Below are 24,606 nucleotides of genomic sequence, written 5' to 3' on the forward strand. Positions count from 1 at the left end.
ATTCATCAAGTACTTTCTGGTTTAGATTTTTCTGTTCCTTACTTTGGTGATTTGCATGTGGCATCAACAAAGAAAGATCAGCATGAGAGCCACCTCTGTTTGATTTTTGATAAATTGCAAAACTACAGGTTAAAACTGAAACCTTCAAAATGTGTTCTGCGAAAATCAACGGTATCGTTTCTTGACAAATAAATAAATTTGTCATTTTTTGTTTAATTACTCCTTCAGGTTTTCAGCCTCTTCCTGAAAATTTGTAATAATTTCTAACTTCTCTAAACCCACAATAATGTCTAAATTAAAGAAAGAGGTTTTGGGTAATGTTGAATTTTTATCTACAGTTTTTGTCCAAGGCAGGTACTACCCAAGCTCTACTTCATTCTCTTTTAAAAGATTCTAAGAAGAATGATAAATGTCCTGTTTCTTGGACAGTGGAAACAACTGCAACTTTTGAAAAATGTAAAACTGATCTAATAAGTTCAGTGACACTTAGAATAGAAGAGAAACACACCAATGTGACAATCAAAATTGCAATAACAACCTTGTATTTAGTGTACATACATTAAAACCATCGATTTTGAGGGTAGCTAAAGGTCCCTCCTTATTGGGAGAACGAAATTACTAGAAAGGGGAAAAAAGAAGAAAAATAAAGCATTGGCAAAGGATTCTCAGAAACACGTGGTCGTTATCAGTACTGCACATGGTTCCAGATTTCGAATCTGTTATCGGATTTCAAATCAGAGTTATACTGGCCAACTTCTTTTACTGAGCCAGGCTATCTGATCAAACATATAACACACAGACTAAAACGTAAAAAAAATTAGCAAAGTAAAAAAATAGGGAGCGAGGGGCAACTGCAACTTCACGCACCAAGTCTGAACCTCAAATAAAGCACAGTTGTTTACCATACCCCTACTCAGCAGTTGGTTTTGATGGTCAATGTCTCAGATGTGGCCATTGGAGCCACTTGCACTTACAACGCAATAATGGCCTTCATCCATTAACTTTGTTCTCCTGAAAATTGATGCGACTGGAACTAAATACAGAACATTTGATAGAGAATTACTCACTATTTACTGTGCTCTAAGATTTTTAACATAATCTTGATGAGCAAAATTTTGTAATATATACAGATCATCACCCTCTAAAATTTTTATTTAGAAAAAATGTCAGACTCTGCATCACTCAGGCAGATTAGGCATATGAATTATATTGCCCAATTCAGTAACTATAAATTAATTTCTGTACTAGAAAATATTGTAACGGATGCATAGTCTCTAATTACTGCTATTAATAAGCTAGATATAACAAGTTTTGCACAAATTTGATCTGAATCAGCTGTTGGGCACTGAAAGTAGCTCACTAAAACTATAAAAGATGGAACTGTCTCCTGGGCTAAATATGTATTTTGATGCAAGTGGTGTCAAGGTATGTCCCTTTGTTCCCAGCCATTTGTTTCATTTCATGGACACTCTCATCCAGGTATATGACTGACCAAAAGACTAATTCTTTCTTATTTTGTTTGATCTCCTGTGTCAAAGGATTGTATTGCCGAGACCTGTGTTTGCAATGACTGCCTGAAGTTATGCATCATACTCATCGTCCATTGCAGATCTTCATTGTATGTAGTCAAGGTTTTGAACATGTGCATTTGAATATAATCAGGTCCCTGCCATCCTCGGAAGGATACTCCTACCTTTTAACCACATTAACTAATTCTCCCAATGACCAGAAGCAGTGCCAGTGAAAGATATTTCGGCAGAAACTGTCTCGCAAACGTTTTTCACTCATCAGATTGCTAAGTTTAGAGTTCGCATCACCATGAGTACCGATCAGGGCTGACAATTTGAGTCCCACATGTTCACTACTCATATTAAATTTCTAGGTGTTCACTAAGCTCGGACTACTCCATACCACCCTGCAGCAAATGGGTTACTTAAGAGATTTCACAACTCAATAAAACAGGTGTTAATTTGCCATAATAATATCCAGTGGATGGTAAGTCTTCTAACTGTATTTCTCACTCTTCGATCAACTTACAAAGAAGATCTGGATGGAACCTGTTCAGAGATGATCTACGGAACTACCATTTGCCTTTCTGCAGAGTTTTTGCAACCCACTCAGGTTTCTAATTTTCCCAATTTCATTTATACAGAAATTGTGTGAGGGAATGAGAGAGAGATTTCACCAGTACCTACATCAGTTCACATTAACAATAAGTATTTCATGCACCCTGGTTTAGAGTCATGCACTCAGTGTTTATGGGCACAATAAACTGAAACCACCATTGATTTGCCCTTATGATGGTCCATTTAAAGTAATAACAAGGTTTAATACAAATTTTACACTTCTCATTAAGGAATCAATGTTTTTTGTTTCAGACACTCCATCATCAGTTTCCACTCCTGAGCAGACTCTTACAGTAAATCAGTTGGGTACTACATTTGAAATACCTGTGCTGGCCAACCAAATACCACCAGTGTAAACTAGATAGACCAGTGTATAATGGTTTTGACAAAAGGGTCTAGTTTAACCTGAAGTATTTCAGACCCTTTGTACCTCCATTACATAGAAGTGGGGAGTACTAAGGCAGAAATCCTTATTGCAGTGAGTGGCAGCATTCATTTTTGCTGTGCAATATGCATATGTATTCGATATAGCACAAAGATAAAAACTTGAACTTGTCTTCTGAGACTACTTACTTCTCATCTTATTTTGCTAGTTCATTGTCGATATCTGGCATTGGCTCGTGTATGTTAATATTTAAATATTTAGCCTCTTGAGAGATGTACTTTCCTTTTTAAAATGTTATATAAAGTTGGTTTTAACTGTTAACTGAAGCTTGTGACCTTCTAATGGAATCTAATTGCAATAAAACTTTGCCATAAAGTAAAGAAACCGTTTGTAAAAATGCAGTTAAATGTTTTATGCAAAAAGTATTGTTATATTTGTCTATGCTGTTAAATGAAAGGAAGAAATGAATACACCTTTCATCAAAATCCCTGCAGTAAGATTATCTCTGAATTTATGCTTTAAGCTTCTTCTAGTATTACATTTTGTACATATGTAATTGCATTTCTCACACTAACAGTTGTTAGAAAAGAGCTTGAATTAAAATTTTGGTTCATTAATACTAATTGCCCAATTTTGACAACAGAGAAACACCTACTAATGGTAAAACTACATTATTAATAGTCTCATGAAATTTTATTATTCTAGTATAATACAAATTCATTAAACTGAAAATATTTCAAATTTTTAATTTATGCAAATAATGTTGTGAGTTGTTCCAATGCTGAAGTCTGCCAGTGTTTTTTACAACACAAATTTTATGAGATTCTATGAATCAGATTTCATTTTCAAAAATATTTATATGAAGAAATATATTTTTCAGCAGTCTGCAGAGCAATGCTCATCCTTTGATCTATTAACATCAGAAATCTTTTTATAAACTGATGTTATATTTTTAGTTAATACAAACATTTTGCTCTTGTACAGTCCCTGAATATGATCTCCAACTTAATAAAATATCTAGGTCAATAGGGAGAATGTTAAAAAAAATTCATAATTTTTACAAAACTTTTTTTTTTTAATTTAAGAAGGTTAAAACAGTTTTGTAACTTGAAGTGTATATCTATGACCAGTGGTTGTTAAAAAGGACAGATTTCAATTTTTATGGACAGGATGTCTACCCAAAAGGTTGAATTTACCTGAAATGAAAACATAGGCAGTGATTTTATGATCTGTGTTTACTATAGAACAAGACCTTTGCAGTGCATGCAAAAAATGCTAACTATAATGCAATAAGTGCTTTTCTTCCATCAATATATGCTATAAATACAATTTATAACATATTTTGATAGAGGAAATGTATTTAGGTTAAAAAGCATATTTACATATTCAAATAATAAAAATATTGCTATATTTATTTATCATACTGAGTTTTTTAAAAATAAAAGTATTGTTTGTTATTACCTGAAAATTATTGTACAGTGTCCATGGCTTAAGTGATCACAGTTTATTGGAATTTTTCTGTATTATTATGATATAATGCCATCATGGTAAATGTTCCTAATCCAGGTAACTCGAGAAAAAATTTTATCGGTATAGTATCTTAATATTTTACATAAGGGTCAGTTATCTTTGATACCAGCAGTTTTTGTTTATTGAATGAGATTTTGCAAAGTATATCTGTATCACAATCATTTTATCAGATGTAAAATAAACCATTTATCTATTGGTCTATAAAATGTGAAAATTAGGTTGATGTAATTTTCGAGTGCTGTCCCCCCTTTTTCTTACAATCTTTGCCTGATTTTAAATAATGTTTTTATTTCTTATTTATTTTAACACAGCATTTCTTCTAAAAGAATTCCTGGCCTTTTTGGGAACATATGACTTTAAGGAACATCATATATCGCTTCTGACTGGTTTAGGTAGAGAAAGAAATGATTCTGAGAGAAAGGAAGGTAATAATAATTCTTCACCTATGTGGGTGCAGTATCCTGTGGAAGAAGATAAAAATGTAACCAAAAACATCTCACTTCATGAACTCAATGATATGTGTGAAAAAGCATGGGTATCATGTAAGTACTTTTCATCAAAGATGAATTTAAAAATAAGTCATCCAAATGAATTGTCATTATGTCTTGGTGTAGAGAAATTGAAGAAATTTGGAAATTATGATTCTAAAAAATTAGATGTAAATGCATTGTATGATGACCGCACAAACGTGCGCAGAAAGGGAAGACATTTTTAATGTCTGTAAATAAATATTTTATCATTTATTGGTGGCAGTTTAATTTTTTTCTATGTATATATAGTTTTATTTATATATATTTGAATTCATTAAATAAAGCACGGCCAAGATGAAGTAATGATTAAAATTATCTATCTATAGATTTATTCACTGTTTAATTGCATTAAAAGTTTGATACATTTTTATGATCTACAAAATAGAAAAATTTCATTTAAAAACATGCTGTGTGGTAGTTACTTATATCACCACAAAGAATGCTAAAAAAGAAATTTTTTTCTCCCCCCCCTGCATACACATAATTTTTGAAGTTTTATCTCATTATCTTTCATTATATTTTTAATATATTGAAATTATATTAATATTCTGTATTCATTTCATAAATATTAATTGCATGCCTAGTATATTGCTTTCATAGGTAAATTCTGTTAATGGCAAAAGCACAGACATAACTATTTTAGTGATGGTGTTTAAGATTACAAATTATTATCTTGTTACAAAATTCGGTCTTGAATCCTTATGCAGGTGCTGGTGCTTATATGTATGTATCTTACCTATACTAATCACTTCTAAAAATTTGGTTTTTCTAATTCATTCTCCAGCCAATAAGTTTTCATCATTCCTTTTCCCTTAAAAATAGACAATATATATATTATATACTATTTAATGAGGAAAAGAAGCTAAGAAATAATGAATAAAATCATCTTGCAATAAAAAATATGGAAACATAAAAGCTATCATGGTAATTTTTGAAATGATTAATTTATTTATTCATGCACTTTAATTTTCATGAAGACTTGAAAGAAAAATGCAAACTAAAAAAAAGTAAACATTTTTAAACTAAGTATGGCAAATTATTTTTTATATTTTTATTAAGTGTTTAAAACTCACTTTGACCTCGATTTCTCCTCTTGGTACTATGACAAATGTTTTAAAATCATCAAGTATTGTCTTTGCTTGATGACTAACATGAATTTTCATGGCTGTAATATAATAACAATTATGCATTTAAGTGCTTTGTTATATAGCAACAAGTCTAGGTAATTGTTTCATGTTCTCTTATTGAAAAATAAGAAGCAGCTTTTATATTATACTATTTGCATATTTTACCTTCACTTGTTGATTCCATTCTTGAAGCAGTGTTGACTGTATCACCAAATAAGCAGTATCTTGGCATTTTAAGTCCTACAATGCCTGCAACACATGGACCTAAGTAAAAAAAAAAAAAAAAAATATTGTATAACAGGTAAGTTTGCGTTTGATTTGATCATCATATTCAATGATTGCAGATTTAGCTATGAACAATTTTCTTAACTATTAGAGAAAAAATTTTCATGTACCATGCATCATATAAATAAGCTATTATTTTTTGCTCTTTACGTTTATGGAGAAAAAATAATTGAATAAACTTGGTATGTAGAATCTTTCTTATGATTTAATAATGATCTATTTTAAGATGCATATTATGCATCTTAGAATATGCATATAATGATAAGATTGTTTCATAATGATATTTTTTAATCTTAATCCCGTTAATCTGTGCAGGGCTTTAGTAATCTTTAAGGTATATATTAATGGTTTCTGTGCTCATAATTGCTTATAATTTCTGTGCTGTGTTTGCTCTAATGGATGATTGGAACTGCTCTAAATCGTTGTTTTTACGTGGTTTAGATACTGAATTATTCACAGCTAAAAGGGAAACTTCCTCCTTTATGAGTTTGAACTGAAACATAACACTGTGAAGACAAAAAAGCTTTTGCCATAGGACAAAGAAAAATTCCTTGAACCTTAGCACTGTAATTAGAGATGAAAAAATTTCTCCAAGGCCACAGGAATCTTGAAATTATACAAAGCCATGAACCATTGATACTTATGCCATGCACTATGCGATAGGGGCATACCCAATAACTGAAACAGGTATTATTAGGAGAATAGAAAAGAGTACAGTGGTTCATGACTTCAGTATGAAGGTTACAGAAACAGGAGTTGTCACTATATAATAATAAATAAAATAAAGCCAGATTAAATAAACCTTAAAGTGAAAACATACAATTAACTCTTAGAAAATCAGTGTCAGATGCATGTTAATAAGACTTGTTATATGAAGTGAAAAGAGGTTTATTTCCCCAGCCAGCTGTCTGAACTTTGTATCAAAATATGTATTTTGAACAGAAGTGAAACTTAGGTATCAGATGGAATTTTGGTAGGATTAAACATTACATTTGACCGTACTTTTAAGAAATGGAGAGGATGTAATGCATCTCCCTTTTATTATTTAACATTAGACACTGTCATCGTAAGATATATTCATAGTGCAAAAGATGATAATTCAGAAGCCATAAATTTTATAATTAAAGAAACATTTCTCGTATTTTATTCTGAAAAAGATATTCTTCCAAAGAACTGAAAGAACTCATTCTCAATTTCTTGAATGAAAAAGGGATTTCAGTTAAATAGCGTTATGGACAAGAATATGTCAAGCGCTTGTAATCTGAGTGGTATCTGGCCTCCAGTAAAGATAAAAATTATTCAGCCAAATGCAGAATATGTACACTGCTCGGCTTACCACCTAAACCTCGTCATTAATGACGTGGTAAGTGGTGTAAAGAAATGACATCATCATTTTTTGATTTTACAAAATATATATTTTTTCTGTGGAAAAAATATGAACCACCGTTGGGATTTTCTAAAACTTTTTAAGGCTGAATCAGAATAAATAAAAAAAAAAAAAAAAAAACACTAAACCCGACTCGTTGATCAGGTAGGATTACCTCACTAAATGCAGTAAAATTACGTTATGATGACATTCTGAAAGTTTTAACAAAAATCTGCCGTAGAAAAAAAAAAAAAAAAAAAAAACGGAATGGGTCCAATTTTAACAATTGCTGAATAGAGGTCTTTTAAACTTTAATACGGTTTAACAGTAGAGATTATCGACAAAGATGTCCCTGGTAGAATATCGAAATACTTTACAGCAAGGCTTCTTAAACTTTTTCCAGTGGCGATCCCTTTTCATCACAGGTTTTTTCGCGGCAAATCCGACACACGCGTGCGTGGAACTGTTAATTTGTTCACTTGTACTGTGATATACTATTGCAGTTTTAGGTCATTAACTTTAATTTATAATTCTAAGACATAGGACAATGTGAAAATTTTAAATAAGTAACAGACGAAATGACAGCGTCACGTACAAAGCAAGTAAAATGAACATTTATATTATAAGAAGAATGCGTCGAAACGTTTTCGTTTTTCCATTATCTGCAGTGTCTTATCTTTATCTACTTTCAGATACATCGTGTAAAATTATTTGGTAACTGTAAAATTATTATAATGAGTTAAAGAAATATCGAAACTGCTAAAATGTTTGGCGACTCCCTGCTGCAGATCCCACGACCCCCATTTTAAGAAACTCTGCTTTATAGGATATTAGATGAATATGCATTTAAACTAACATGGGACCGTTACATTTCTTCTGTATATTTAACAAGTGAAAAAATATTTAATATTTTTAATTAGCTATATCAAGAATTAAACGCATTTTTAATTAAATCAATCAGACTAAAAATAATACTGTCCTGGACTGAGTCTATTGCTTTTAAATAGTTTAGTTTGTTGACTAATAACAGACTAAATCTGAAAGAATAATGTTTTCAATTTACCGAATGGCAGCAGACTCGAATGAAAAGTAAAACAACGCAAAATCGTATTTAGAGATTAATAGCGCTTTTTGGCTTCTAAAAAAGGAGAACGGGAAGCCTCCCTACAGATAAAAAGTAAAATAGCAAATTTTGAATTTATTGTATTTGTATATTTATGTATTAAATGTATTTACGTATTAAATGGAATAAATTACTTGTCAAAATATTACAGGAAATTAATATATGTCTAATGAAGCTATACACGAAGAAACTATGACACGAATTTGAACTCATTTTAGGCAGAATCGAAATAAATGGCCGAAATGGAATATTTCTTCAGAATTTCTAACAAGAGGCAAAATAAAATAAAATGTCATAATACAAAAATGTAACAATTTTTGTAGGTATTCTGAAATATTATCGTGAGAATTTTCTTTAGAATTTATAAACGCACGATAGTTGTGTAAAGATGACCTTGATGAAAATATGATCGTTCAAGAATTTGGAAAATTAATGTTAAATGATACCGTTCACTGAAAAGCGATGTTTGTGAAATGTGTGTAGTTTCTTCCTTTTTTTAACAATTACTGTGACTGTTAGTACAATAAAAAGATCGTTTTATCGTAAGTTAAAAATGACGGAAGATTACAAAAGAAATTCGACTAAACAATCACGATTAATTTATTTTTCGCTTCATGCCATCGAGCATAAAGAAGCAAGTAAAATGGACTTAAAAAATATAATGGATTCTTTTGCCTCAAACAAAAGCACGCGAACTAATGCTCTGATTATGTATTTCATATTGTTGCGGTTTTTTTTTAATTATTTATTTATTTATTATTCTGACACCAGTTATTACGTTATTTTCTTCCTTCACGTTTGTACGGGGTTTGTGAGGATTTGGAGTGAATAAGGACAATACTACTTGATGAAGTATCGAAACGCACTTTATTGGCCAGTATTGTCAGGACAGCTCCAAAACACTTTTTACAGTCATCGAAGATCTGCTATAAACACGCTGGAACAATCAGCGACACAGCCTTCACACTGTCAGACTATAACGGTGGAGACAGCTTCCTGCAAAGCACCCGACTCTGCTTTCCGGAGTACAAATCCCGACTTTGCTTGGTCGTTCTCGGAACTCCACGTACTCTCAAGACTCTCCACGCTACAACTCGCGATGCACTCGACGACACTCGAGCACAGCTCCCGACTCTTCAGTTCAGTCGTTCAAGGAGCTCAACACGCTCTCTCGACGATGCACTAACAGACTCCTTCGGTGCACTCGCTGCCCGGCTGTCAACTCGATCGACTCCGCAGGGATTGACTCGCTAGACGAGACATACTCTGGATGAGAGACACACACTGACTGACTGCGGACCAGCAGGGTTTATATAGCTTTCGGCTTGTGTTCGAGAACATTCTGGGCTAAACCGGTAAGAATTCGTTCCAGAAGGTTCTCCATCCGTCCATGGTATATCGCCAAATTTTCGCCAAAAGAGCGATTTCTCCCCAAAGGTGGCAACCCTGCCTTCTCTTGCTATTTTATGGCAACCCTAAAACTGCTTTGCGGGGAAGCCATCTTACCGCGCCTGTACATTTCGTAACAATATTATTTGTCCTGTAATGATGAAATAAAAACTGTGAAAACGCTAATTTTCGCCCTCATTTTTCCGAGTGGCAAAAGTCTCGTACGCTGGAGATTTCGAGAAATGTTTCCACTGCTCGCTTTCAAACCGTAGAGTTTGTTAATAAAAAATTCCTAAGCTTTACAATGAAATAAGAATAGTATTGCCAAACATTAAATACATTATTCTCGATTACAAAAATTCGTGGGAGGCCATTTTGACTATTCCCATCTTCGTACGACTTTAGTCAGCCGAGGTATTAATTAAAAACTCTGAAAACAATAATTTTCGCACTCATTTTTCCGAGTGGCAATAGTTTCACGCGTTGAAGATAAAAATGCTTTATTTCGAAAAGTGTTTCTACTGCTCGCTTTCAAATCCTAGAGTTTGTTAATCAAAAATTTGTAATTTATACAAAATCTATAAAGAAGAATGTCTGTTTGTGCGTTCGCATTATTGATTTCTGATCAATTATGATTAATGTTTTGCCACATTTAATCGACTAAAATTGAATATAGGTGAAATGTTAGATGGAACTTGAGCTTTTACGATCATTTGATTAAAAGACGAAAATCATTAAAAACTGCGTGCCCATTGTTGCTGATATAATGAGAGATAATTAGTTTATTTTTCTATCGAAAAATTTTTTGTGGGTTCCATATCGCATCAAACCGAAAAATGTATGACTATGAGCCGTATATTTTGCACCGTTATCAGAGAAGGATTACGTCGGTATCGTTCTCTCTATTGTTGGATACATTACTCTCAATCTAACTGAACTGGCATCGGCTACTTCCGCTAGTATATTATAAAAATTAGTGGGTAGCAAAATACTATTGTATCTTTCCACAGTATTTTCTTCCTAAGTATCAATGAATCTTCATAAAAATCCTACACTTTTAAATAAATACTGATAATATTTTGCTTAATTTAGTCTACTTACACTGAATAGCTTTATTTTCTTCGTAAGGTTTATCTTAGTCACAAAATATCCAAGTCGTGTACTGAGTTTTTGTTAACAGATACATAAATTAAATTTTAGATTTACTCCGTGTTACTTGTAGATTTAATGATAAAACTCAAGGATTTATCACTTTCTGTGCACAAATTAACGCAAAATATTGCAACTACAATAATATAAACAGAAATTATGTCTGCAGGCTTCTTTTTTCACCAAATTTCACCTCACTAAGCTTTGAACAGCTTACTTAGCATTGCCAATCATTACTCACTTTATACTAATTGGGTTTACTATTTAAATTTAACCTTATTTGTATTGGCGGAAGTCGGCAGGAAAACAGAGAATGTACGAAAAAAATTCACATAAAATAATTGGTTAATTAAATAAGCTTTTGTATTTCATTTTATGGAAATTTGACAAAACGTATCTGATAAAGAACGCTAAGATTTAATGTCGCAGTTTGAGATTTTAATATTCTTATTTCTGTGTTATATTTTGAGTAATCAAACTGTTCTCTTATCCAGAGACAATATACATTTTGGTGTGGTCTGGGAGATTTAACTTTTCACTCAACTTTCTGATGCAATAACAATTTCGACTTGTTTAAGAACATACCTCATACGCAGTTTTAAATTGAGCCGAAAATTTAATTTAATGAGTTGAAAATTTTTTAATTTAAAATTACATCCTTTTTTTTCGCAAAATTTTTTTTAAATATTTAAAACAGGACAAAAGTTTTTACATTTCATTAAATCAGGTAAAATATCCATCGAATACAGATTTTTTGCTTAACTCTCACTGACAAAAAAGGAAAACCCGTTAAATCAAGATTTCGTTTATTTACAACTCTTCACTAATTCAGTGTTGCAGATTTTGATGAAAACATTCATAAAAAAATTACATATCTTATACTCATGAGGTTTAAGAGTAATTAAATTCGACCTGAATTATGTAATTTTAATGCCGACATCTAACTTTCCCAATAAGATATAAAAAATAAAGAATTCTCATCGAGCATGATATGTAAGTTGAGTTTGGCACTGTTTTTTCACATATCAGTCCCTTGGTATCACTAAATCGAGAAACAGAAAGTGATACCTCAACCTATCCTATTGATGACCATAAACGGTAGAAGTAAATTATAAAACAATTACTTTCATATAAATTTCGCAGGATTCAAATTCAGCATGTTTATTTCTTAAAATCTGTGTCACAAATGTTAAACACTTTTTTAGAAACATTAGAAGTAACGTAAGATTTAGCATTATTAGTTAATAAATAACATTATTCTTTTAGAATTACTTAAGTACATTATTTGAACAATAATGCTCACAACTGGAACCCACCTGAATGGATCCCCACCCGAATTTTAAGTTTTCGGTTGGGCATATGTCGAACGCGAAAATCACCTAAAGCAGAGACAAGACGCAATGCCAGACGAGCTATCTCCCTTGCATGGTTATTGCCATTCCTCACAGGTAATCCTGATGCCACCATGTAAGCATCGCCTATAGTTTCGACCTAGAAAGAAATATATTGAAATTCATAATGTGCAGAAATGTGTTCTTTTCTATGTATCTATTATTTCATACTCATTTATATTTTTGTTCTCGATATTTAAGATTTTAAAAACTTAAAACTTATTCTACTACAGTAACTGTGTTTAATATTCACTAATAAAACTTTCTCACAAAGAGACCTGATTAATTGTTAATGATGCTGCAGCTGTGGAATACTATAAAACATTTAATTTGACACGGGGGACCATTTTTATAGCATTTTCGTACTAGATCTAGTAATTTTATGAAATTTCAGTGTTTGGGTACATTTAACATCAGCTTTAGTTTTTTCTTCCTTCCATATAATACTAATAAATGTAACATGTGATAGTTAGCTATATGAATTTATGCCACATCTTGAATGCTGTAAACATATTTAAGAAACCAGATTAGTTTTAATCTACACTACTAAAATACCTCAAAGGAGGCGCATTTATCTTAATAACCACTGTACGAAAGCAATATATTGTTAATTTAGATTACTACTTTTGATTAAACACTGCTTTTGTCTTCTAATTTTAGAAATAGGAAATAAAATCAAAATCGTCTTGAAATCTTAGCCTTTTATGAGTTTTTAAAAGAAAAATGCAACAAGCAATGTCCAATTTTTAGATATAGGAAGTATATATCTTGCGGAAAATGTGGAAGCTTTTCTGAAATGAGTTTAGATCAGAGTTTCAGAAAGAAATAATAAAATACTTAAGGTTGATATTCTCGTCGATCTGTGTTGAATTCTTAATCAAATTTTCAATTAAATAAATTTCACAGCTTCAGTATTAAAAGTTTAGCGATACTGAGTTCTGAAATGTGTACTGTTTTTACATTATAACGGCATTTATTTTGAATTTTCCGAATTTTATTGAAGAAAAAGCCACTCGCTACGATCTTAGCGAAGAATGATATCTATTGAGGGCTGTAGAAGTACGAAAAAAGAGGTCAAGAATTTATAGCATGTTAGAATATTTGAACGGAAGTTATTGTTAAGTAACATTGTTTCACAAAATAGCACAGTTAGTGAAAGCTATGATGTGCATCTCTTATTCGCCAACAGCAACTAAAACAATATTTCCAGCAGAGATGCTGAATGGGAATAAATTAAGAAATCAGCTACAAGTTCCCTTGCAGAATGACTTCTTTTGATAAATGAAAAATTGAAACATTCATAAGCGACCGCTTTATTATTTCATGAGATTTAATTAATTCAGTAAAATCTTCAAAAAATAAAGAATAAATATTTCCTGTGGTTTCCTAGCAACAATATATGAAAATAATATGTTAAATAAATAAAATATCTATATATAAATTACATATAAATTAACTAAAATATTTATGAGTAAATAGAAAAAATGTGTAGTGTTCTACTGTAACTAGAAGCCATAGTCCTGCTGACACTATTAGGCAGAATAGCGAGTTATCGCTTAGCCTTAAACAAGCCACAAATACTGAAGATACTTTGATACTTTAGTGGTTATTTTGGCATTCAGCAGAATGCAGTACTGAAGAAGATTAAGAAATGGCTCTTTTATTTAGTCTTAAACTGATCAGAACAAGCACAGCTTTTGCTACAACAAAATTCCGCTACCTTGTGGGTATTTCGGTTAACATAAAATGTTAAAATTTCAATGTAAGTAACATACACTGAGACTGCGCATAAAATAACTTGTCTAAACTGACTCAGATAGTTATCGCGCGTATTTTGAAAATCTCGGCTCGCAAGACATTAAAGCTGGAATACAAACAAGCAGAGTTGGCAAGAGTAACTGCAAGACGTGACTCTCAGAAGCTCTAATCTAAAAACCCTCAGCTTAAGAGCACCCAAGTCCCCATTAGCGACCGAGTGGTAAAGTCGCTGAACACTGGTTATTCGATCAGGGATTCGAATCTCTGTAAACGGGTTGGCTGCATCGGCCTTTCTCGTGGTTTTCCCCATGTATAGCATAGATGCAATAGGTACAAGCCAGTTTCTCTTAAAAATCCTTTATGAATTAATTTAATGGCTCCTCCCATTGAGAAATAACTATGTGTGTGACGCCATAATAAAAAGTAAATACACACGGCTCCTCTGGTGAGGAATGGGGGAAAGAAGTTCAAGTACAAGCCTAAGTCACAGAAACTGGCTAATCAACATAACATACCTTTTAAATTGAATAACTAAAAATGTGGAGGTTGGGTTATTCAATTATGGCAAAGCACACGAGGGCTATCTGCCTAAAGGGAGGGATGCCTTCGTGGATGACTTTCTAAAGGAAACTGGCTCGTATACACGTTACACATGGGGAAAACCACGAAAACGCCCATGCAGCCAGCCCATTCGCGGGATTCGAACCTCGAACCGAACTACCAGTGTTCAGCGTCTTTACCGCTCGGCCGCTGGTGGGCAACTAAAAATGTGAGCCTTCGTAGATGACTACACAGAAATCTGTAATAAGAAGGATAAACAGATAGAATACTTCACTTAAATTTAGTGAACTTTTACATGCTGTGATTATGGACAAAATGGATCCGCTCGTGAACTTTATAAACTGAATAAACCAATATATCTGAAATAACCCATGGACACCTACCTCTTTAGCATTATTATAACAATTCATTTAACATTGTGTTGCCAGAAACTAATTATAATTATCTCATTATGTTTATTTGTTTATTAATTATGTTTATCTCCTATTTTTGTTGCACAAAATCAGATGTTCAATTTATCTTGTGAATCTCAAATTGTATTCCTACTATTTTGTAATCTACTTATGCCCTACACCATTATTTTTAATAAATACTGGATGCGGGGCGTTCTGTGGAATTGCACGATGTACCATAATAGGCAAACTTTAGACCTTTTTGAAAAGCTTCAGTCTATGCAAATTCTTATAAAACTTGCAATTACCCCCCCCCCTTTTTTTTTCTCTCAAAGAGTTAGTATGGGAAGGCATTACCAGTTGACCTATGGTACATCGCTGGTGTCCCCCATACTTTTACCTTTACCTTTACCTTCACTTAGGATATCAGATTATCTTAATTGAGCCTCAAGATAATGTTGTAACGCAGAATGATTTAAAGTGAAACAACAGCAAATGTAAATTTAGTATTCATTATTATTGCTAGGTCTAGTACCTTTTGCATAAATTTATTTCGAAATATTTTTATTAGGCAAAATAAAAAATATTTTTATTATTTCATTATTGCGAAATATTTTTATTATTACATTATTTGGCATCAGGCTGTAAATTTTAAGGTAATGGGAATAAGCAGCAGATTGTTTTGATAAAAGGAATGGCTTTGCTGTAAAATTTTACTAAACATTATATAGCTAGTCGTATAACACAAAATTTCATCCACTTTTGCATATAACTGAAATTGAATTTTTTATAATCTATTTTTCCATTCTGGAGAAGCTCTCAGTGTGATGGCTGGATATGAAACAGAGCTTCAACTACTATCTTTCTACTAAAGTTTATGCATTCAAAAACTAAAAGTTAACTTTTTAAACATATTTACTATGATCTATTTCTTTATTAAATTTGTTCTGAAGGAGTTTTCATTAACTAATTTTGCTTCGCTAGAAAAGTATTAGTCATATATGAACTCATAAGATTGCGAACCTTTATGAATGCTTATAAAATGCTTTCCTAACAAATTTAATGAATGACACTCGGAATATCTCAGTAGATACGGGTTTTTATGAAATTCGGATATAATTAAAGTCTATATATAAAAGTTAGTTGATTTGAAACATTTTTAACCAAAACATAAAAATATCAAGTCTGTCGTAGATCTACTAGTACATATAAGGTCTACCATAAAAAATTATATGCCCAGGAAATGTTAATATATGATCTTAATGACAAAATGTTAAAATTACTGTTCACAGAGGCCTTGACTGAAATGTCGAATTAGTTAGATCCTCACCATCAATATAACATGTGCAGTGTTTGTATTTTTTTCTTTATATCTGATTGTAAATTGCAGAAAAAGAGACTTTTCATTCTCCATCAACAGTATTTATCACAATTAACACCACTAATCTGGCACTTTCGCTCTGGATTATCACTGGCAACCCAATTTATTCCAGTTTTAGAGTTGAATTTAAATAGAAGTTATGTATAAGGAAGTCCAGTTCTTCAATGTCTTTCTAATCACAACATTCTTTTCCTGATAATGATCAATAAGGGGAAAAAATGTTGTTTATTTAGAGGAAAGCGTCTTCATAAATTTCTTGACATAACATTGAAATACTAGATTATTGAAGGTATCAATACAGTATAATACCTTAATGTTATCAATTACTTTAGCAACAGCCACGATCCGAAGCACGAAAACTCTTAGAATATGATGACTTTTTTCATCCAGCTTCAACATTCGAATAAAATATGTTCGAATAATTAATATTCAGATATAATCTCTAACCTATTCAGTGTACTAAGTGATAAAGAATTATTCATCTCTCCAAAGACTGCTTTTCAGTTGTTTAAGAGTCCTCTGGCATAGATTTCTATTGTTCCATCCAACAGCTAACCTTGATATTCGTTGATTTATTCGCTACTCACTCCTAAAGCTTATTTTCCGCTGCTTCTTTGTTCAACAGTTATGCCGCTGGCGTTACTTTAAAGAGATCTGGAGCTCAGTGCTGAATGAAACTAGGTTAGGTTATAACCAGCTGTTCCAGCACTTGCGGTTTATTCAAGCATTGGTTGTTTTAAAACTTGACTCATCGTCCAGTTGTCATTTACGTTGACAATACGGTAGTGTTCCAAAGTACGTAGGTTGTTTTTTTTTTCAACCTCGGATCGTACAGTATGATGGCCAGGTATGCGGCAGGTGGTTGGTGTGCGTAGTAGGCGATTGCGCATCTCCCCCTCCACACGCTCTGTCACTGGCGTATTCAACACGCCATTTTCTGTTGAGATGCAGTCACGTAAACATGGCTGTCGCTATTGATTCTTCCGCCAAGTGTGAATTGCGAGCTGTTATTCGTTTCTTGCAAGGAGGTTAGAATAGAAGGAGGGAAGGTTCAACTCAAACGGTGAAGCTTGGCGGCCATGTTACTGTTATCACTGTGACTTATGCAAGGAAGTCTGTAATTGTAACATTTTTCCCCCCTTTTCTTTTTGAAGCATGTCAGCTTATATTGCATATGGATGCACAAATAGATTTTCAAAAAATATTCCTGGGATTACTGTTTACTCGTAAGTATTGATTTTCTTTTTTTTTTTTTTTTTTGTGTGTGTGTAATTTCATAAATATGTTAAAAAATATCACAATGTCATGTTGTTTTCTTTCCAGATGTGAAAAAAAAGACTTAATAATAATCGAAACATGTTAAATACATTTTAATGTTTTTGCTTACAGCTGGTATCTTCGTTCCTTAACATACAATGATATGTGCTAGTAATTAAACTGTATGATTTGAACGCTTAGGTAAATAGTTTCATAATTTTCATGAAAAGTAAGAAATCAATTGTTACTATTTTTATGAATTGTAAAAGTGTTAAATAAAGCAACGCTTTCTTTATGCATTAATTATTATTCATTTTTAAGTTTTGTGAACTGTTACGAATATAATTTGTGCATTTGATCGAGATAAACTGTTCAGTTGTTAAAATGTTTTTGCATAAGCTTACAAATTTCTGGGCAGTATTGCGATAATCGTAAGTAAAATATTTACACAATTGAACATGTGAAAAGATATATCCAAAAATTTATATAGGTACATTTCTGTAATTCAGCTTAATTCAGGGTAATTTCTTTGAGATTTATAAATATGAAACGCGCATAAACTGAAATCATTGAATTCACATAAATCTGGTTTATTTTATTAATATTTATTTGCTTGTTGATATAAGGTTGTTGGTTGTGAAAAAAATCTATTTAAAACATTCATTTAAAAAAAACAACATGTTACCATTTTTTTAGATATTATCTGCTATTAATTTCAGGTAAAAATTATTCTAAGTGATTCTTTAATAAATTGCAATATTGCGAATAAATCAGAAATATCACTTCTTAAAGAAACAATTGGAAAGTATACCCAACAAGTTGATAATAAAACCTATACAAATTCTTGAAGTTATGCAGAAACATCATTTAGATTTCGAACTATTTCTTAATGATTTTCTGTACTTAGTAAATTACGGATATCATCTTTATAACTTTAAAACAAAAAACTAACAATAGCGAAGCATTTCATTATAAATTTAAGATATTTTTACTGGAAAATCCCTGCATTTAACAGCTGAGAAACACGTACGTTTCACTACCGTATGGCAAATGTTTTGAAGTTACAAACATGGGCGACGCTTGTTCCGTGGAGCTTCATTCCCCGATAGTGGAGGAAACTGCGAACCCTCCCTCCTTCTATTCTAACCTCCTTGGTTTCTTGCCAGCAGAAGGGAACAGTGCAGCGGAAATTCATCGAAGAATGAGTCGAGTGTATGGAAACAGCTTTATGAGTGATAGCGTTGTTTGTGAATGGTGTCGAAAGTTTAAAGATGGCCGAACTGATATGTGCATTATGAAGGGGGTCAAGGACGCAAATCTGTCGCTACAGACGACATTGTTCAACGAGTTGACCAAGCGGTTAAGTAAAATCGAAGATTCATCATAAGTGAATTGTCGATGAATTTTTCGAAAGTTTCAAAGAGTCTTCCCTGTAGTCTATCGTTACTGAACGGTTGCGCTACAGAAAAGTTTGCGCTCGCTGGGTCCCACAGATGTTGACTGACGATCGCAAAACTCGCCGAATGGTTGCAGCGTTTGAGTTTCTTGACCGTTACAATACTAACGGAGAAAAGTTTTTGAAATCCATTGTGACAAGTGATGAGACATGGGTTCAATATGACACGCCCGAAACGAAACGACAATCACAACTATGGATGCATACAAATTCTCCAAAGAGACCCACAAAATTCAAACGAACCTTTAACCTTACCTTTAACAACCGTAAGGTTATGTAACCGTAAGGTTAAATACCTTTAACAACCGTAAGGTTATGACAATTGTTTTTTGGGACCAAAAAGGTGTGTTGCATGTGGAGTTTATACAGCCTGGAACAAAAATTAATGCAGATTCATATTGTGAAACTTTGCACGCTTACGGAGAGCTATTCAAAACAAACGAAGAGGCATGCTGACTTCTGGAATTGTTCTGATGCACGACAATGCCCGTCCTCACAGCGCTTGTGTAACCTAACGCCTCCTTCAGCAATTTCAATGGGACATTTTCGAACATCCACCATATAGTCCCGTCCTAGCGCCTAGCAACTTTCATCTGCTCCCTGAACTGAAGCAGTGGCTTGGCGGAAAGCGCTTCCAAAATGACGTGGAGCTGAAAGAAACCGTCACAACTCACTTCCAATCATTGGCGGGGACATTTTATGAAGAGGGTATTGCAAAGCTTGTTCACAGATATGACAAATGCCTCAATCGTCAAGGTGATTATGTAGATAAATAACCTGTATTGTACATTACTTTTGGTAATAAAATCTTTTTTGTATATTCACCCGTCTTTTCTTTATAGCCCATCGGAGGTTGAAAAACAAAAAATAACCCTCGTATCTAGAATTCAAGTCTTTTGACCATGTTATCTGCAACTTTCGATTGTATCTCGACTAATTATAATTTTTATACATATAAACAGATGAACAAATGGATATTATGAGCACTACTGCTCAAGTAAAATGAAGATCAAGTGCATAATAATTTATAACCATAATTTATTTTCCTATCTTCAAGAAAATACTTTGTGTTTTCTAAACTTACAGTAACGTCAACATTTATTCATCGAACATATCATTTTTTATTTTAAACTTTTGTTATAATTTTCTTTTTTTATATTTTGTTTTATTAAGAATGTAAAAAACACGTTTATAAAATACCTTGTAAACGTCAAAATTTTCAATAATCGAATCGAAGCAAGAGTACAGGTCATTTAAAAGATCCACAACCTGAAATCAAAAACAGCAGAAGCATCAGCAACTACAAAGACTGCAATAAATATTTTAATATATTACCAAGGAAGATATTTACCTGTAAAGGAGTACTCTGAGCTGAGAGTTCAGTGAAACCTACAATGTCGCTGAAGAAAATGGTAACAGATTCGAAAAACTCTGGTTTCACGTGACAACCTTTTTTGAGTTCATCGGCTACGTATCTAAAGATATCACAAATCTGCATTAGATTTTGAATCACCCTCCACCCCAAATGAAATTTACAGTAGGCCTCACTTAATGTGATTACATTTCTCCATGACATTTTTGATAGCGTTAACCGAATGATAACATTAAATAAGGAGAAAAAATATCTTTTGATACAGCTATGAAATTTATTTTCATAGAATTGCTTTTAGCAAAATGTGAAAATTTGTCTATGAAATATTCATAATGTCTTAAAAGCAATAGTTCATTTATGAACTGTTCATAGCATTTCTAGAAATCATTTTACCTATGCTATAAGCCTAATCTTTCTACTAGGAGGGCATACCTCATTCACAAGAAGAGAACATACAAAGTAAACATTTAAAAATAGCTAAGAAAAGCAATCTTATTTTGGCATAGATGTTTCAGGGAATTTTTCCTTTTCTCTATTTTTTAAGGATCATAAGGAAAAAAAAAAAATCTGCAGAAATTTTCGTGCTTCTGAAGAAGAGGGACCTGTGATTGATCTTCCTTAAAACTGATAGAGTTATCCAAAATCTATGCCAAACTAAGCCTGCTTTTTTACCTAGTTGTAAATGGTTAACAAAAATCGAAAACAAGTTATTGGGTGATATTTTTTTGGCACTTAACGATTTTTATAATCTATTTTGATCTCATTTGGAGACTTTATTGCAGTTAAAAAGTTTTTCGCCAATACTTTGATAACATTAACCGAATTGATCACAATAAACGATGTATTTTCTATGTTCTCGTATATAAACGGGCGAGACTTCAGCAATTCGATAACAATATCCGAATGCTAACATTAACGGTAATACCATTAAGTGGCGTCTACTGCATTTGTGATACATATACTTGTGACTGAATACGCATATAGACATCTCAGTATTAATTAAAAAGTATATAAATTTGTTCCAATTTGCAAGCTGTTGAAATACAATTATGGACTTTATTTTTTCCTTTATTCAATTATTACTTTAAGAAACTTTCCTTTCCCTTCTAATTTCAATTTCCTGCCAGAATGCAAATTTAATGACGTATATGCAAATCTAAGTGAGTACGGAAACAGTAAAATAGTAGTAAAATAGTAGTAGTTAATTTAAATAGTAGATTTTAAGAGTTCGATGTAGGAGAGTAGTTAATTCTAAATTTATGCCAGATATTTGATTTAGTAACCTTGTAGTTGAATAGTTGGTGCTAGCGACTTAGATATTCTAGGCTCGGCTTTGCTGTGTGTAAACCGATTAAATTGTTTAGATAGAGTAGGAGCCAGTCGTATAGCTAACTTTAATTTATTATGATTGTACATACTATTTTCTGCTCAAGTTACTTAGCCACAAGTGGTGGTGAAATTGTGAACAGCAAGTGACTTCATTTTCTGTTCCGTTTACTTAAAATAAAAAGATTGTTATAACATTCATCTGCAGTCATCTGTTCTTTCAAGACCTAGCGAGAATTCACTACTCCATCTTTCAGTACCGTCTACAGTTTATGATCCCAAAACACTCTACAAAGTAGGACTGTTGAAACAATGTTCACAATAAAGTTGATGAAAAACTCAAATTTCCAAAGACAAAGCCTCTTAATAAAAAGTAGTTCAAAACAAAATAGTACAAAAAGAAAGCATTATTGTGATAGCTGTCATGAGTTTATTTCACAAATGCAGATATATGACGAAAGTGTAACTCCTCAACTTTAGACAGACATTCACATAAATTCGACTTATTTTGTGATGCAGTACCTGTTTACACGACTACCTAGTTCATCTTACATCACTGTCAGCACAGTCCACTGTAAGCGGACGCATCAGTGTTCTCATAGTCATATCAGACTACAAATCCACCACGTGGAATATCCGCTATTTTAACTTTTTATAAGTCTTGTAGGACTGCAGATACGAATATTGATATTCTCAAAGGAAAAGAAAATCGCAAGCACTGGGTATGGTTGTCTGGGAGACTAGAACAGTACGGCCAGTCTATCATTCCGCAAGATACTAGCCGAAGTAATAGTTTAAATGTGCAAGATGATAGGTAGATTTTTAATACAAAATGAATTCGGGTAGCTCTTCTTCCAACTCTGGCAGTAACTACTCGAAAAGCATGTCTAGACAAATGAATCCTATAACGATGAACTCTATAAAAAAGGAATGCCCAGACACACTGCGGTTAGTTATGGTGCAAAAGACGTTTGTTTTCGATGAATTGCTTTCCTGTTCCAGTATGGTATGTATGTAAATATTACGTATCCCTAAATCTAAAAATATACACGTTCATTTCGACACATAAACGAAACATGGCTTCATCAATTAACATAAGTCTGTTCGCGAACCCATCCACTTCCTGATGTTCTTGAAAATATATGCGGAACCCGCAAATCAGTTCTGATATGTCCGTATTTTGTAGCGCCTTTACCGTGTGAAATTTTCAAGTCTTGAACCCTAATGCTTTTGTGAGACGTGCTACATTGTTGCTTTCAGCGCATCAAATTCTCTATTACAATGACATATTAATTTGCTAAAGCTTCGTGCATAATATGAATGTTTCCATCATTTAGTTGTTTTGTTTGTTCTCAAACTCATTTTATGATATTTTATGTTTCCAAAATCTATTATATTTTATGTTTCACTCATTTTATGATACTATTCCTTTAACTAATTTACTCCATGAATTTATTATAATATAGTTTATGTTTCACTCATTTTATGATACTATTCCTTTAGCTAATTTACTCCTTGAATTTCTCTGAATTATGGTAATTGATGAAAATTTTGCGTATTCTAATACATGTTGAGCTTCTGCTGATTTTCTCACTTTTAATACTAGCACATGCAACTAGCGTTTTGGAAAATGGCGAGTGTTTCAGTATTGCTAAATGAAAGTTACACTGTTGTGTTATATCGGTATTTGTGAAATAAATTAAGCAAGCAGTCAGATGTATTTTTCTTCTTGTATCATTCATTTTGAACTATCCCCTACAATTAATAAACTATACAGGATTCTGTTAAATTTTAAAACTTTGAGAGCATAAGATTCACATCTTGTTAATCAAGATGAATCTCATGTCAATGTTTTCATGGATTCAACTTCCATTTTGTCTTATCTTCACTTTTGTACCCATTGTCAATATGTTAAACACTTTACAATTTAATTATGTATACAAAGAAAACAAAAATAAAAATATATTCCAATAAATATGAAATGATTTTTCTACTTGGATTTATGACATTTTTCAACTATTACAGATGAAATTAATGGCGAAATATATCAGTTATATGTTAAGTGTGAAAATGAATACGTTAAATTTTGTAATAATTAGGAAACCCGTGTTTTGTACTTTATTGTAAAGTTGTTCTTGAAAGTAAAGGAGATTTATATTTTTATCACCAATAGGTTATAATCATTCCGAGTGAAATACTTCAGTTTTGCTATTTTGCTAGTTCCTTAATACTAGTAATCTTGCTACTTTATTAATATTAGTGATCAAACTTCATGAAAGTTTTGAGGAATCATATTATTAAATTCAAAATAAATAACTTTGATTGAACTTTTGATCTAACACAGTACTAATAAATGTAACCGTGACATTTGTTAGCGGCATTTAGATTCGAGAAGGTTGGATCTTAGATCATTGTTATCACCTTAATAAGTTACTTTCTAATCGTAAAACAATTGGTATTGAGTAAAAAGATGTGGGGCTTAGGAGTTATAGGTAACAATATTTTAGCAAAGTTTACTTAATCATATTTTGGTTTTTCTATTACCAGATATCCTTCTGGATTTATAAGGTGATAAAAAAAAATTCTGCATTTTCCAATGTTATATGGTCACTTTCAAGATTCAATAAAGTATTTACAATGCAATTTTTCATTTGTCTGAATAAAATTAATAGATTAAAAGTGAAATAAAATTTCAAAATGAC

General features: G+C 32.2%; 2 protein-coding genes across 5 annotated transcripts in view; one reads left to right on the plus strand and one right to left on the minus strand.

The window, feature by feature from the left end:
• The window catches only part of LOC118194522 (poly(A) RNA polymerase, mitochondrial-like), a 63,265-nt gene extending 58,481 nt beyond the window's left edge, over positions 1-4,784 (plus strand). For all 4 annotated transcript variants that reach the window (XM_085818501.1, XM_085818502.1, XM_085818505.1 and 1 more), the window contains one exon: positions 4,353-4,784. In XM_085818501.1, the coding sequence (XP_085674627.1) occupies positions 4,353-4,756 (404 nt within the window). In that variant the 3' untranslated portion in view covers positions 4,757-4,784. The remainder of the gene's footprint in view (positions 1-4,352) is intronic.
• A 20-nt stretch (positions 4,785-4,804) lies between these two features.
• Positions 4,805-24,606, minus strand: part of LOC118194521 (atrial natriuretic peptide receptor 1-like) — a 95,855-nt gene continuing 76,053 nt past the window's right edge. Inside the window, exons 18-23 of the mRNA XM_085819663.1 lie at positions 20,558-20,681; positions 20,407-20,475; positions 12,327-12,501; positions 5,864-5,962; positions 5,645-5,736; positions 4,805-5,382 (exon numbers count right to left, since the gene is read on the minus strand). Coding sequence (XP_085675789.1) covers positions 5,323-5,382; positions 5,645-5,736; positions 5,864-5,962; positions 12,327-12,501; positions 20,407-20,475; positions 20,558-20,681 — 619 coding nt within the window. The 3' untranslated portion in view covers positions 4,805-5,322. The remainder of the gene's footprint in view (positions 5,383-5,644; positions 5,737-5,863; positions 5,963-12,326; positions 12,502-20,406; positions 20,476-20,557; positions 20,682-24,606) is intronic.

This window comes from Stegodyphus dumicola, chromosome 6 (genome assembly GCF_044657685.1).
Source record: "Stegodyphus dumicola isolate Sdum_Otavi_A_Nest chromosome 6, ASM4465768v1".
Taxonomy (NCBI): Eukaryota; Metazoa; Arthropoda; class Arachnida; order Araneae; family Eresidae; genus Stegodyphus; species Stegodyphus dumicola.